The sequence below is a fragment of the Xenopus tropicalis genome, chromosome 6 (genome assembly GCF_000004195.4).
Source record: "Xenopus tropicalis strain Nigerian chromosome 6, UCB_Xtro_10.0, whole genome shotgun sequence".
Taxonomy (NCBI): domain Eukaryota; kingdom Metazoa; phylum Chordata; class Amphibia; order Anura; family Pipidae; genus Xenopus; species Xenopus tropicalis.
The window spans coordinates 132111574-132127336 of record NC_030682.2 but is presented as its reverse complement, the minus strand read 5'-3'; the positions used below and the strand labels follow the sequence as shown (position 1 = coordinate 132127336).

The following is a 15763-nucleotide window of genomic DNA, read 5'->3' as shown; positions in this document are numbered from 1 at the left end:
TGTACAAGACTCTACTATTCAGCCTTGAACTTTGTTTCATCTTTAAAAGGTAAAAACAAAATCACAAAACTTGTGTGTCTTTTCTTTGCAGAACCATTTCTGCCCAAACTCACCATCAAGCTGTGAATTTCAACATCTTTGAAGGGATGGTGTGCCATGGGGTCCCCTTGGTGACCATCGCCGGGGGCAGGGTTGTGTATGAGAATGGAATGCTGCATACCATGGAAGGACATGGCAAATACATTCCTCGGAAGCCATTCGCTGATTATGTCTATGGCCGGATACACCAGAGAGATGCAGTGAGTGAGCGCAATAGGGATTATTTACTAATGTCACTGGTGCAAATGTTGGAGCTATAGGGGAGTAAAACTGTAGCAATTGCAGGGAACGTATACGTCTGAGAAACTGGTCAGTTCCAGGTGTTCTCTGCACCTTGCAAGGAACTCAAAACCTAGCAGTGTTGTAGGACACAAGGGGGTCCGGTACTCCTTATTGCCTTGTATCCCCTGCACTCCCTAACTTGTCCTGCAGGCAGCGCTACATACAAAGCGAGGTGCAACTTTTGGTGTCCCATTCTTGGAGAACTCTGGGCAAGGTGCAAAGTGCAGACAACAGTGTTCTTAAGGTGGCAATACACCTTAAGACCTGCTCGCTTGGCGATGTCACCAAGCGAGCGAATCTTCTCCCGATATCCCCACCTACGTGTGGACGATATCGTTGGGGCCAAACAATCAAATGATTACGGCAGGTATAGGCAAAGTTGGTCCAGGTTAAAAAATCTAGTCTGATCGGGGACCGCATCGGCTCGTTGATGCGGTCCCTGATCCGACTAGATTTTTTAACCTGCCCGATCGAGATCTGCCCGATTTCAGACCAGATATCGGTCGGGCAGGCCGTTGGTAGTGCCCATACACGGTCCGATTAGCTGCCGAATCTGTCTAAGGGATATCAGCAGCTAGAATCAGCCCGTGTAAGGGGACCTTTAGTCAACTTTTTGCATGAAGCGTCTCAGTTCACCTATAAAATAACTAATCTGATTAACTAATTAATCTGATGTAGACATTCTGAGGCGATTTGCAATTGGTCTTCATTTTTTATTTTGTATGGTTTTTCAGTTATTTAGCTTTCTGTTCAGCAGCTTTCCATTTGGTACTTTAGCAGCTATCTGGTTGCTAGGGTCTTATTTACCCTGGCAACCAGGCAGTGGTTTAAACAAGAAATAGGAATGGGAATAGTAGAGGGCCTGCATAGAAAGATAAGTAATAAAAAGGTCACTGATCCCCATTTGAAGGGTAAAATGAGGCAGAAGAGAAAGCCATAAGGGTTAATCAGAATGTTTAACAGGAAGCCACTGTTTTTCTTCAAACATAAATAAATTAAGTTATGAAATTCATGTCAATATGGCACAAACAGTCACCTTGCCCAGAATTATAAAGAATCAGCTGCGAGTATGTGACAATGAAGTGGCCACGTCCCAACAAATACACAAGAAAGTCTAAATACTCCCCTGCACCAACTGTCTCGCTATGAAATCTTCTATTACCTGATCTTTAGTGGAAGTATCTATGGCTGCACTCAATGCAGTTGGTGCCTTGTACAAGGAGACACAGAACTCACCAGTATTTAAAGAGCACTGTGCGTGGTATCCCTCCCATATACATCTGTGTGTGCCAACGGTACTATCTAGTGGAAGCTGAAAAAGCATCTTCAGTTTTCCTTCAGGGGATACGTTGTTTTTTTTGTTTACTGGAAGAGGACAGTAGGGCCAGTCCAAGAAAAGTGCAGGGGAAGATCTGATTTAGCTCATTTGCTTTTTCTGGATCCCTGTAACCAAAATATTTCCTTCTTTTAATGGAGCCGCACAACCCACATCCTTTTGCTATTGATGTACTTGAGAATGTTTCAGAATTGGTTTTTGCAAGTGAAGCAATCAGTTCCTGATTTAGTTTTTTTGATGGGTGATTTACTGGACCTTACAGTATTTATAGGTCCTAAAAAACCCTTTAGTCTCTGACTTGTACTTTTTTATACTGTCCTCTTCATTTCTATTGCTTCCCTTATACCTTATAGTTATTAAATTATAGTTGTTGAACTTTCCTAAGGGATTTCTTTCCTAAGGGTATTCAATTTTAATAATATTCACCACATAAACGGCACTCACGGCATAAAGTCCATACAAATATGCTTTATTGAAGTTCCAGATCTACGCGTTTCGATCCACAGCGGATCGTCGTCAGGATAATGACAGGAAGTGAGGTGTAATCTTAAATACCCATATTACCCAATCAAAATTCAATACCAGTTAACCCATCACGTGTAAAATCAAGTATGCACCATGTATACAATAATACCCATATATCATGGTGAGTGCCGATACCTGGATTTTATGTTTGGTCAATTGTAATAATATATATTTCTCTCCAGCATTTTTAGCTGAAAACTTCTGTTCCAAACAAAGAAGTTTTTGTTGAGCCGCACTCTCACTCAGACCCAGTGTGTGTTAATATGGGGGTTACCATTGCACATTCCATGAACCCCTGTTTCATTAAAAATGTAATTTATCTTCAAAAACAGGATTTTTGCTACAAAGTTATGATGATGAAATAGTCAAGGTAACCCCTCTATGGTTGTCCCTATCTATTCACATTTGGTCCCAGGGTTCATAGTCTACCCAAGCTCTTAGCATGAAAAGACCAAACCATGGTTTCTCAGGTTCAATCCTCCCCCACTTGCTTTGATAGGAGAGAGATTGCCCAGACCAACACCCACAAGATCACCATTAAAGGGACGGGTATGGGATGCTGCAAAATGGAAGTTTGGCCACTCTCCCTGCAGAATAAAGCTGACCATATACATTAGCAATTTAGACACATTTAGCAAGATGGCTTCACTGGATGACTTTATCCAGAGGAAACTTCCGCTAAAGCCAAAGAATGCACTTACTGACCCGAGCTTTGTGTGGGCCAAGGATGGTTTATTCCTATTCCCATAACACAAGTTTCTGTATTTATTATTTTCTCATTACAAAACAATACCACCACTAGTCTAGGAGTCAAACATTTCTCAGATAATATAACCCCCCCTACTGTTCCTTCAACAAGTATAAACAAATACGCTTTTATAAGCAGAAATCCAGTTGCAAAACAATTCTTCTCTTTCTACATCATTTGAAATCCTAGCAGGGGAGGAGGGACTAAAACACTGATGTTACAAATTGTAACAACTTCTCCACAGCTTACAGACAGCATGCAGGAACTACATAACCCACAATGCATTTTATTTGTGTCTCAAAGTAACCAGCCAGATCAGCAGGGGAACAGGGGGCGGGGCTTAGGGAACTGTTCCAAACCATATTATTACATTAAATTCATGAAAAGGCTGCATATTTATTGATGTATATTGCAAAGTTGCTTGAAATTATGTTCAAATTATTTTCAAAACGTTAAAGCAAAGGGCCTGTAGCTCTATGGCTGTTGTTAAAGTACAACTTCCACCATCCCATGGTTGTTTTGAATATCCTGTTATACACACTGACAATAATGCCAATATTAGGCATCCAAGGGACTTACTGTAATAGCCCCTCTGATACAGGGGGGAGACAAATGCCCTCTCTCTCCTACCTTTAAACCACCCCCTGGCTGTACATAAGGCCTATATAAGATATATACAGGTATAGGACCCGTTATCCAGAATGCTCGGGACCAAGCGTATTCCGGATAAGGGGTCTTTCCGTAATTTGGATCTTCATACCTTAAGTCTACTAAAAAAACAATAAAACAGTAATTAAACCCAATAGGATTGTTCTGCCCCCAATAAGGGGTAATTATATCTTACTTGGGATCAAGTACAGGTACTGTTTTATTATTACAGAGAAAAGGGAATCATTTAACCATTGAATAAACCCAATAGGGCTGTTCTGCCCCCAATAAGGGGTAATTATATCTTAGTTGGGATCAAGTACAGGTACTGTTTTATTATTACAGAGAAAAGGGAATCATTTAACCATTGAATAAACCCAATAGGGCTGTTCTGCCCCCAATAAGGGGTAATTATAACTTAGTTGGGATTAATTACAAGGCACTGTTTTATTTCAATTTTAAAAATCTGAATTATTTGATTAAAATGGAGTCTATGGGAGACAGGCTTTCCGTAGCTCTGATCTTTCTGGATAATGGGTTTCCAGATAACAGATCCCATACCTGTACTCATACAATACATTTTTGCTGAACCAGGGCTGTCAGATATGGAAGTGCATCTCTTATTATCACCCACTCGGCAGCCTTTGACATTCCTGGGAATGATGATATTATGGTGTAATAAGCGGCGAGTGCAGCTGAGAAATCTTATGTACCTAATTAACTTACCCTATTTACATTAATGCAGTAACTGCCAGCCGTTAGCTTAGTAATTAGCATTGATTTAGTATTCTCTTCCAGATTTTCTGTCGCCTTCATGTAGACGTTACAAATCCATACTTCAATAATGTGAGCCCTGCAGATAAATAGGTAAAAGGTAGAAACAGACGCCGCTACATCTGATGCTTGGAATAATGGCTGTACTTTTCCTTTGATGGGCAGATGTCTGTAACAAACACACGAGCACATAATGTTCATCAGCCCCTCGCGTCTTACTAAGCGCTGACAGATCAGCAGGCAATACCATCCGGCCTGGCCAATCTGTGCCCGCTTCTCAATTAAAGGGGGTCTTTGGCAACGGCTGTAGCACTGCCAGCGTTAGAATTGATATATTTATTCTATCTTCCTACTGTAATCATTTGGCATTAACCTAATTAAACAGGCAATATGTATGCACTTCCCTGCCAGCTTTAAACCACCTGTTTATACCACTGATTATTTTCATTTCTTAGATCTAATTGCCAAGAGAAAAACAGTTCATCATTCTGAGAACTTCTTGATTTAAAGGGCACTGGCGTACCATCACATACTTTTATTTGTCCATATAAATCATCTTGTAGCAGATGCCAATGTCATGAAGGCAGGGTCACCTTAACACAAATGCACAATGGCCTTTTGCCCAGAGCCCATTGATTCTATAGTCACACTGTGCCGCATTAGTTCTTCACTACAGTCTCTCTCAGCCTTGGGTCCATGATGTGTCACTAGCCAAGATGACTATTGTTGGTGCAGAATGAGATGGGTCTACCAACTTATGTTTTTCCCAACACCTTGGGCAGTGATCCCTGACCAGTGGTTTGTAACAACATGTTGCTCACCACCCCCTATGATTTTGCTCCCAGTGGTCTCAAAGTTTTGAAAGCACAGAGACACAGTTTTATTCCAAGCTTCCAAGCAGACCTACTGCAGTCCACATGGGGTTACCAAATAACCAATCACAGACCTTATTTGGCATCCCCAAAGAACTTTTTTCATGCTTTGTGGTTCACCAACACTTTTTACATCTTAAGGTGGTGGCGAGGTCACCAAGTGAGCGGATCTTCTCCCGATATCCCCTATGGATGGGCGATATCAGGCCAATAGAGTCATTTGGCCCTGGGGCCAAACAATCGAAATAGACTGACGGGTATAGGCGTCCGTCAGATTGGGGACCACATCGGCTTTGAGATTTGGCCAATTTTAGGCCAGATGTCAGACAGGCCTGTCATTAGTAGCCATACACGGGCCGATAAGCTGCCGAATCGGTCTAAGGGACCGATAGCAGCTAGAATCAGCCCGTGTATGGGGACCTTAAGTGTGGCTCACAAGTAAAAAAAGGTTGGGAATTAGTTGGTAAGGTGAGGAGAGTGGAAGCTACAGGTATGTGCCAAAATAGTGGAAACACCAGATTGGCACTTTACAATCTAAGGTCCCCATCAAAAATGGCTGCTTTCATCAGAAGGCAATTAACCTGCCTGTAGGTTTTTGGAGTTAGGAAGGAAATTAAAAGAAGGAAGGAAAAACCACATGGACAAGGAGAGGTTTTTTAAGTCAGTTCAATGCAGATTGGAAGTATCCTTAGACAAGTACAGATGGAGTGTTTTCCCTTGCTTTGGTTCAGCTGGAATTTAGGAAGGGTTTATTTGAACTTGAGAGGTAAGTGCCTTTTCTGTTAACTGTTTACCCTGACAGTGAAATCAGTGATTGGGAGTGAGAACTGATCATCAGAGTCATTGTTCCTCAGGAAACATCATAAGGGCTCTGGCACACGGGGAGATTAGTCGCCCGCGACAAATCTCCTGTGTCTCGGGCGACTAATCTCCCCAAAATGCCATCCCACCTGTGAAAATGTAACTCGCCGGTGGGATAGCAAACGCAGCGGCGCGATTTCAGTGAAATCGCACAAGTTTCCTCTCGAGGCATAATAATAACAATGCTATCATGTTACTATATAATAATGATGCTAATAGGGTTACTATATAATAACGATACTAACCTTTTGGTGCAGGTATGCCAGCCAGTGCCAGTGCAGCGTGAACCATACAAAGGAGATGTGATCCAATTAATGTGAAATCAACCTTGATGCTGCACAAATTATGGACAAGGTAATGGGAGCTAAAACTGTATGATTAACTGAACTACATGGCCATTTGTTCTTTTGGGAACTATTTGTAAGGGGGTTAGAAAACCTTAGGCAACAGGAAAGCCATTCCATTGGGGTTTTCAATGGATTAGCAACTTGGCAGACACAGTAAAGGTGACCATACATGAGCCTGATGGCCTGATTTCCATTAATGTGATCCGACCATTTGGCCTGAGGGCTGAAAGATTGGGTCAATCTGATATTACCCACCTCAAGGCCAAACAAATGGATCTTTCTATGACCAGCTTAAGTGCCCAATTAACATGGGTTAGGTTATTGTAACCTTGGAAGATATCTGGAAATCTGGAGGATATGATACCGGTAACCTACCAACCAGCATTAAATAAAGAAAAAAAAGCAAATTTCCACATCTAGAAGGGTATTTATTAAAATATAACTTGAAAAAAATCTCAAATACACATCATTTTGAGGAGCTGTGTAACCCATTCTCTTCCCTGGTGCAAAGGACGCAAGAGGTTGGGCGCAGGTTGGTAAATCCCATCTCAGCCTTGGCTGGGTTGGGCCTGAGTTGAAATGAGATTGGTCAGGAAACACAACTAATACCGTTCCATTTTGGGATTTTATATTGTATTCCTAATCCATGTGATGTGAATAAAGTCATAATGAGGGAATATGTGTTGCATTCTATTGTGTTTTTATTCTGTAAATTAGGCTTATTTGTAATTAGAAACAATATGTTCGAGCATCTTGCCTGATGTGTTTACATGTGACAAGTTCTTTCTTTGTTCCTCTCCAGGGAAACATCACAACAAACTCAGCGCAGATCAAGATCAAGCAAATAATGTGTTTTATCTACATATATAAAATGTTGCCATTAGCGATATATTACAGAGTGCAGATCCGATGGTATTATACTACATATAAATAATAAATATTATATGATTGTTTTTTAGACGTGTGTCGTCTTTGCTCTTTGTATTAAGTGCAAGATTGTAGCTCAGGTAATTAGGGAGCACAGTGTTATTATGTTGCAGATTAGGGTGGCTAAAGGTTAAAGCTGATACGGAAAATTTGTATTATGGCTTCCCAACTTGTATGGTAGATGTTTTGGCTGTTTTGGATATGTATGCTGAGGTTTTGCATTGATCAGAACCTATACACCGCTTGCCTCGCTGCAGCAGCTCTCTGTTTTTTTTCAATGATATGTACAGAGCAGATGAAGGCTCACCTAGGCTCCATGTCTTCAGGAAATTAATAGCCACATCCACCAGAGAGACTTCATGGAACCATAGGAGCCTGTGGTACTAGCCAGCAATTACCCCAATTCCAAACTAAACCAAAACTTATAGGGCCTGATTCACTAAAGTGTGATAAAAATTATCGCACGCTTTTTTGCGGTAAAAAAGACACGATAATTTGCGTGCGATTCACCATAGTATTATCGCGTGTGAAAAATCGCCATTTTCGCATGGGGTATTTCTCGCCCTAGTTTTACCGCATGCGTTAATTTCCGCGCTGAAAAGAATACGATCGCATGATTCACTATAACTTTTGGGCGTTAAATATCGCATTCGGCTTTGCGAAAATTAACACCTACTACAGGCAGGCGAAAAATTATAGAAAAGTACAGTAAATGAGTTTTTGGCAATAAAATATGGACTTACAGTGTTATTTATTCAAGTCTGTGTTTCCCCCAGAGTGACGCAGCCGCCAGTTTGCAGCGAAATGTTCATTTTTAATACAGTAATTTTCTGCAAGTATTGGCGTGTATGGCTAACATGGCGTGCGTTCATTTGCGCAACTATTTATATTTGGCTACAAGTGATGAAATGTTTCGCCAGGCATGGATTCGCAGCAAATTTTTGGACGTGCGTTGAATTTTTTCACGGCGGATTTTTTCATGCGTTTCGCAAAACAATCCGCCAATGGCAAAACGCATGAAAAAATTTGCCACGCAAAAATTCACCGCACATCCAAATATTTATACAAGCGTCAAAAAATAATAGTCACAGCAACAATTTTTTTGCCCGCACAACATTTTTGCCGTTTCGTGGATCTTTCGAAAGATTTGCTAATTTTTCACTAAAGATAACCAGAACACATTTGCTCATCACTAGTGGCTACTATTTATAAGCATCTACTATTTATATGCTGCCATTTATATGCTGCCATTTATATGTGGCTAATATTTACATACACCATTTATATGCGGTGACAATTTTTATACACTATTTCTATGCTACCATTCATATGCGGCGACTATTCGCGTAATTTAGCGCATGTACCAGCAAATACCGCATTGAAATAGTCTTTCGCGAGTTAAATAACGCATGCAATATCGCACGTAAAAAACGCAAGTATGCTTATAGTGAATCGTGCGAAAAATCGGCAAAATTAAGACGCGGTAAAAATTTTAGCGCACAATAAAAATAGCACACGTTTTATCGCACTTTAGTGAATCAGGCCCATAAAATCTTCATTTATTACTTGCCCTACTCTTTCCTACCTGCAGCAAAGAGATACAGTTACCCCTATATGTAAAAGAAGGCCCTAAGTGAGCAACCCATAGCAACCATACCCATACCTGTAATAACAAACAGCAAGAAAGCTTTAGGCAATACATTCATTTACCCTTTGCTGGAACCATAGACAGAACCTCTGATCAAATTGTTTGCCAAATGTTTTTAATCTATTAATTTCCAGAGCCAGGACCCTGCTGGCACTTGCTTTGCATTGATTCTGACTGCGTTCTGCTTGTGATGAGCCGACTGTTGAAGAAATTAGATATTTCCAGTTGAGCAGCAAAGAGCAGTCCCCCAGTCACTAAGTGACTCACGGTTACACAACGGCAACATCCTAGGATAAACTTAGTCAGCGGGTTACATTTATTTTAACACAAAGGGAAGTAGAATTGCTTGTGTCGGGTCTGTTTGAGTGGGAAGGAGCTATATATATATTTGGAGCTGTACTGACTCAATAATATGCCCATAAACAGACTTGTATTGCTCAGCTGAAATCAGCCCAAGAGGGGCAAGTGCGCAAGTGCCTCCCTCCCTCCATATGTTACTGTGCCACTTCCCATGTTGGAGGTTTATTTGCTTCTAAGTGAAAACTATTACAGAAAAACCAGTACAGTCAGAATGAGCTTTGTGTGACTCCAAAAAGGGTCCCCAATCTTAGTCTTCCTCCAAGGGATTTTACTCACTACCTGGGACCTACCCGCTGGAGTCCTTACAGTATAGCGAGTGCCACTTGGGGAACAACTCCACACTACAATATCCTCGATGGAGAACATAACTGCTCTTACTAATGAAACATGCGTCATACTTCTAGAGTGTCTATAACAGGAGATACCCTACCACTTACTTACTATAAGCCCCCACCAATGAGTTCCCTTTCCAACTTCTACTATAGCTGACCTTCCTTAGGATTGTATCTGATCCCTTTTTATTCCAGAGGACAACCATAACACCCCTGGCCCACTAGGAACTCTGCCCCCACTAGACATAGTTTACACATAGTTTAGTTCCCCTTATCCTTTTATAAATTCCTACTAGGCTTCTCTGTTATAAGGTGCAGTTTTAAACTTCTTTTGAGCAGTGTGAAAGTCCTTTTTGTAAAATATGTTTTTTTTCCCAGTTATTTTCATAGCAGATTCCAATACTTCTCATTTCATTAGCTAAGTGACCTTTTGGATACAAATGTTTTATTTGGATATAGATAATGAGAGGTGGTCACTGCCTAGACAAGTAAAGAGATGAATTAATCTAATTTGTTATGTATCCCACAGTAATGTGCTTCTTGGCTGGCCCGCCGCTTGGCATTGGGTGCTAGAATTGATTGGTATCAGATTCCAAACTTGAGTGCACTCTTTGTGTGCTGGAATGCATCATTTCATCAGACTATCAGTTGCCCTTTTGGTAGGGCCTTTGGTTATGCATTACTTTGTGGGTAGACCAAAGCAGTACCAACTGTTGCCAGTCAACTCCAGGGACTGTTCCATAGCGCACCAGAAAGGGCATTTGTGATGGGCCCCAAGGATCAGGGGGTACCTTATTGGAAAACATTGCTACAAGTCCAAACTCTGTATGAACACTGTAAGGTCAAACGTATGTGGACACCTGCTTGTTCAACATCTCATTCTAAAACCAAGGGTATTATATGAAGCTGGTTCTTCATCTACTCTTCTGGGATAGCTTTCCACTAGATATTGGTACATTGCTGGAAGGGATTTGATTCTATTCACACATAAAGGTTGGGCACTGATCTGCAGGCCAGTCGAGTTCTTCCACTACCATCTCAGCAAACCCATTTTGTAGGGAACTCACTTAGGAATTGTCTATCATTGTATGATGTAGTGGCCCCTGTGTTGGCAATGATAGGTGTAGCCTAAATAGCCAATTCCAATAATTAGAAGGGGTGTCCGGTTGTCTACATACTTTTGACCATGTAGTATATTTAAGAGATTTTCAAGATATGTTTAATTAACCATAGATGACGACTAGAGTAAAGCTCTTGTAAACAGATCAAGGCTTACAAGGGAATACTTCATCCGGTAGCCAACATAGGGTGACCAGATCACTTGGGACACATTTAAAAATCCAGCTAGCAGGGCTGAACTCTTTACAGTTTACTTTAAATGCAACCCTGCACCATGTGTTTATAAGACCTAACCCTGAATTTTCAAGGGTTAGCACACAGTAAGCACACAGCGCCTGCCCAGGTACGGAGCAAAATGGATGATGCCTACATGCCCCCCCCGTTTCATGAATAGGTACCATTGAGAAACCAGCAAGAACGCCATGTACTAATACAGGTCCCCCAATTCTGTCATCCTCGGAGGCAGACTGACAGATATAACTGCTTTATATATTCATTACATGGTAAGTAACAGCAATAATAGGCAATAGCTTGGATAATAGCAGATAAGCAGCAGAACACTGTGAATCATGGATCATCAGCTCTTCTTAATGCTTCATTCTCATCTTCATGTCAGGGGGGAGGATGACATTGTTGATGTGAATAGTGCGAAAAGATAAACTGTGTCATTTGGCCTCCTCTTCAAAGACTGGATTTACAAAACCCTGATTAAACTCCGTTCCGCGGTCAATGTCCTGATGATCATATTTTCCCATCTGCGATGGTAAGTTCTCGTACAATAACTGCTTTCTTGCTAGAATTGGAAACCAGAAGCTTGTCTGCAAAAAAAGAAAAACATTACTAGATCTCCATTGGTTGAGCTGGACATACACCGTAAGATCCACTTGTTTGGTGGGGCCACCCAACCGCTAGCACTCTGGGCCAAATCAGGATGATCCAATTGTATTCCAGTAAAATGAAGACAATGTTTACTTACTAATCTCAGGGTTGTAAGAAGTGTAATATTAACCCACGCTGCCATGTTTCCAGGCATCTATCGCCTGGCGAATGCTTGCACTAAACACGTGGGCTCATTTACATGGGCACCAGTAGGTGAAAATTTGCACCCCTTAGGCGCCATGCACTTTACAGGTTCATCTGGCGCAATGATTTGTACAGTCTGCTCTCTGCACCTTACAAGACCTGGCACAAGAGTGCTGACGGGCACGTGGCAGCCTTATAATTAACACTGGCCACAAGCCGTTGCTAAGTCGAGGGCCTTTGTGCACCTTTTGCCGGTTGGTGCTCTCCAAATGGTATGTTTGAATGATGGACAAGCTAATGGGAGTTTAAGGGGCTGCCCACAAACCTCCCCTCCACCCTCTCCCTATGAATATAGTTCTGATTATTCCATTCTGGGGCTGCACCTTTGGGCACAATCCACAGGGCAGAGTTCAAAGTGCAAAAACTATGGTGATTTGCTCATCCTTAGTGTCTAGGGTAAAATAATACCTGCCTTCCTGTATTTTTATGATTTTTCCCTATGAATAATATTGACATCAAACAACATTTACTGGGTCTATGCCTTGTCGCTCCCAGTAATTTTAACCACCATTTCTGTGACATGTCCTACTCTAGGAACCAGAAGAAAAACACTTTCCATTTATATTTTACTCACAGAAGAGCAAACAGAGGAGCATAAACATACAGGATGATAAATAATGCAATTGTGTCTCACCTTTAATACAATATCTCTCAGTGCTTTCCTCCTTGCCGAGGATCCTGCCTTCATCCTTTTCCTGAGTATTTTGCTATGAAGATACTGTATCCGTTCTAACTCTTTGTCGGGGTAAAACGATGCTATGAGCAGCAATTTGATTTGAATAAGAAAGGAAGAAAGAAATCCGAACAGAAACAAAATGGGAATTATGATGCTAAGGGAGATCCACGAAACTGAGAGAGAGATCCCGGGTTTGGGAGAGCACTTAGGGTCAAAGAGATGGATCTGGAACGAGCTATTATGGGTATTAACAGAATCCTCGCTAATTGGTATATCCAATAATTTTTCATTATTCTGCAAAGAAGGATTTAAGAGAAAACAGGTATAAGAACCCAATTAAAAACAAAAAGTTGCACATTGCAGTATTATTTTCACACAGTCAGGTCAATTAGACTCGTGTTCACGAAGAACATTATCAGGATTAGTTCTCTGCCAATGCACCAATATACATGAAACCAACACAAACAGAGGAAGAAGAGAATGAATGGCTTCTTTGGGGGCTGACTGCATGCCACCAACTCCCAAATGCTTTATCTATAGGTACTGTATGACCAAGTGTCAGAATGTTTGGTACCCAGTATTAAAAGAACCTTGCTACTAGTATTTCTATTTTTAGGGGATTAGGAGTTAGTATGCACCCAGGCACCCCTGGCAAGCACCTAGCTTGCATGTTATTCAGAGCTTGCCAGCCAGGAGAGCTAGTGGGATGCATGGCACCAGGAAGCCATCCTTTGCTTTTATCAGTGCTGCACTTTATTCCTTATGCTGGGCTTTCAAACAAATGCAAAGGGCATAGTGCAGCAGCACAAAGGATAAGCAGGGGTACTAGTGAATGAGGTCTAAGGGGTGTACCATTTATCTTAAATGAGCCTAAAATGCTAATCCCTTATCCATCTCAAACAGTTTCAGAAAGCCCATGGAAGCTAAAGTTATATATTGCATTACTCCCATTGTGGAACAATTTCAGATCCTAATCCTACTTAATCATATCTAATGCCATAAACTCAGCATTTAGACAGTAGACTGAGCATCACCCATTTGCCCTAATGCATTTGCCTTATTTTATCTTGGACCTTTAGTAATGATTTTATAAAATAAAATATGCAATGAGGCACAAAAAAGACAATAATGCTTTAGATCAGTATTACCCAACCTGTGGTCCCTCAGTAGTTTGGGGATGCTTCTATATATAAATAATAAGACCCAACAAATATGGATTGCTCCCCAGCTCCGGAACTACTTAAAGCAGCCCTGTGTCTAGGTGTTTAATTGTTTAGATCAGGGATCCCCAACCTTTTTCACTTGTGAACCACATTCAGGTGTAAAAAGAGTTGGTGAGTTACAAAAGCATGACAAAGGTAGTTTGGGGGTGCCAAATAAGGTCTGTGATTGGCTATTTGGTAGCCCCATGTGGCCTGCTGGCCTGCAGGAGGCTCTGCTTGGAGTAAAACTGTGTCTCTGTGCTTCCAAGACTTGCCTCCAAGCCAGAAATTTAAAAATGAGCACCTGCTATGAGGCCCCTGGGAGCAACATCAAAGAGGGTAGTGAGTAACATGTTGCTCATGAGCGACAGGTTGGGAATCACTGGTTTAGATACAGCCTTATTCCCAAACTGCAAACACTGAGTACTTACAGTCAGAGATACATGTATTGGAACCGTAAGGGGAGGCAGCTCTTGCAGATGGGTGCTTCCGGTTACAATCAGCCAGTAGAGCATAAGATCTACAAATGTGATTAAAGCCCAGACCGTGATATTAACAAAGACCGGAACAAGGAAAAGGGCCACCCTTTTGCACTCCTTTGTAGGAATCTTTAGACAAGGGATTCTAATGTAGTTGTGTCTTTCCTGCTTGTTGAGGGGCAAGACTCCCGATTCATTCTGCTCCTTTCTGGAGTTATCATAACGCACAAAGGTTTTTGTAATGTACTTGTTTTCAAAGTGTTTGCTGCCTTGGCTCAAGAACTTTCTTACAAAGAATCCAGTTCCGCAGAGAATAATGGAGATGCCAAGTACAAGGATGACTATGTGAGCTGCATAGGAAGCAATACCAATCAGATGCATTATGGTGGCCGTCACATCATGGATTTGTTGCTTTGTTTCATTTACCATTGTTTTTAGGCCTTTGTCATAAACTAAAATATTGCACTGAAATTTGTCAGTATAACTAAAAATTTCATTATTTAGGGCAAAAAATTTTTTACTTTCATTGTAAACCCTTTCAATGGCCTCTCTGTAGAATTCAAAAGGCATGGCCCTCAAGGAGACGCGCTTGGATTCCAAGTCACAGGTGATGCTGTCTGCCAGGATTCTGAGGTTGTTAAAGATGTTTTTGATGTTATAAAACATCACAACGCCAGCGCCAACGGTGATCACACCGTTCCTACCCTCTTTCATGCCACAGGAGAGGAGGAAGAGGACACTCATGCAGCGCAATGCCTTGTAAAAGAAGAAGAGAATAGAGAGAAGAACTGCAAGTGAGCTGGCAACAGCCAGAGACACAGTAGGGGTAAATGCGCTGGAAAGGCGCAAAAGTAAAAAAAAACTGAAACTAATGGTGGACCCTAGAGCCACGCAGAGGAAGGAGAAATACGTGGTGTTCTTCCATCCAGAACCTCTTCCATTGGCAAATACTCCCATGGTTCCAGAAAGCCAGGACTGGCTGTAGCCAGTGATATCCCAGGCAGCTCTTCCTCTAGTCACTTGCGGAGATGGGAAATAGTTGAGTGATTAGGAAAGTGAGATGAGTCCCTTTAGAATAACTGTGCCAGGATCTGATCATCATCAGCAAATAATCAAACAAAATGGGTTGGAATCCCTTCAGTGCAGTGTCCTGTTCAGCATTAGATGATTTCTGACTACATATTCCTTGTAACAGTGACGAGGCACATTTACTTATTTATGTACATGAAAGAGGAAGCAGCCATATTTAGTCATGGTTTGTACATGTGCCTTGGGCCGCTTAGAAGGAAGTCAACTGCTACTTCCCACCATTCCTTCCCAGTCACAGCAAAAATAATAAATCTCATGATTTCAGTATCGTTGATAATGTTTTCCCAGTGCCAAATGCTTATTAGCCAGGTTCCTTGAGTGTGAGTGTAAGGTTTCTATATTCCAAAGCACTTTAT

At 41.4% G+C, this 15763-nt stretch overlaps 2 protein-coding genes across 3 annotated transcripts in view; one reads left to right on the top strand and one right to left on the bottom strand.

The window, feature by feature from the left end:
- dpys (dihydropyrimidinase) overlaps window positions 1-7450 on the top strand; it is a 42333-nt gene extending 34883 nt beyond the window's left edge. For both annotated transcript variants that reach the window (XM_002931539.5, XM_031904162.1), the window contains exons 8-10: window positions 92-299; window positions 6403-6499; window positions 7295-7450. In XM_002931539.5, coding sequence (XP_002931585.2) covers window positions 92-299; window positions 6403-6465 — 271 coding nt within the window. In that variant the 3' untranslated portion in view covers window positions 6466-6499; window positions 7295-7450. The remainder of the gene's footprint in view (window positions 1-91; window positions 300-6402; window positions 6500-7294) is intronic.
- A 4093-nt stretch (window positions 7451-11543) lies between these two features.
- Window positions 11544-15538, bottom strand: dcstamp (dendrocyte expressed seven transmembrane protein). The gene is made up of 3 exons (XM_031904603.1): window positions 14202-15538; window positions 12596-12931; window positions 11544-11696 (listed from the first exon to the last, which is right to left on the bottom strand). Exons 1-3 carry the CDS (start codon window positions 15273-15275, stop codon window positions 11544-11546), a joined length of 1563 nt encoding a protein of 520 aa, XP_031760463.1. The 5' UTR covers window positions 15276-15538.
- Between the last annotated feature and the right edge of the window lie 225 nt (window positions 15539-15763).

What these genes read in the sequence shown, in the direction of transcription:
- dcstamp (XM_031904603.1), bottom strand. Translation starts at nt 15,275, where the DNA reads ATGGGAGTATTTGCCAATGGAAGAGGTTCTGGATGGAAGAACACCACG. An exon ending in TGATTCCCAACCTGTCGCTC is followed by an intron (nt 12,932 to 14,201) that starts ATGAGCAACATG and finishes CCTTCTTTGCAG; the next exon opens with AATAATGAAAAATTATTGGA. An exon ending in TGAGAGATATTGTATTAAAG is followed by an intron (nt 11,697 to 12,595) that starts GTGAGACACAAT and finishes CTTTTTTTGCAG; the next exon opens with ACAAGCTTCTGGTTTCCAAT.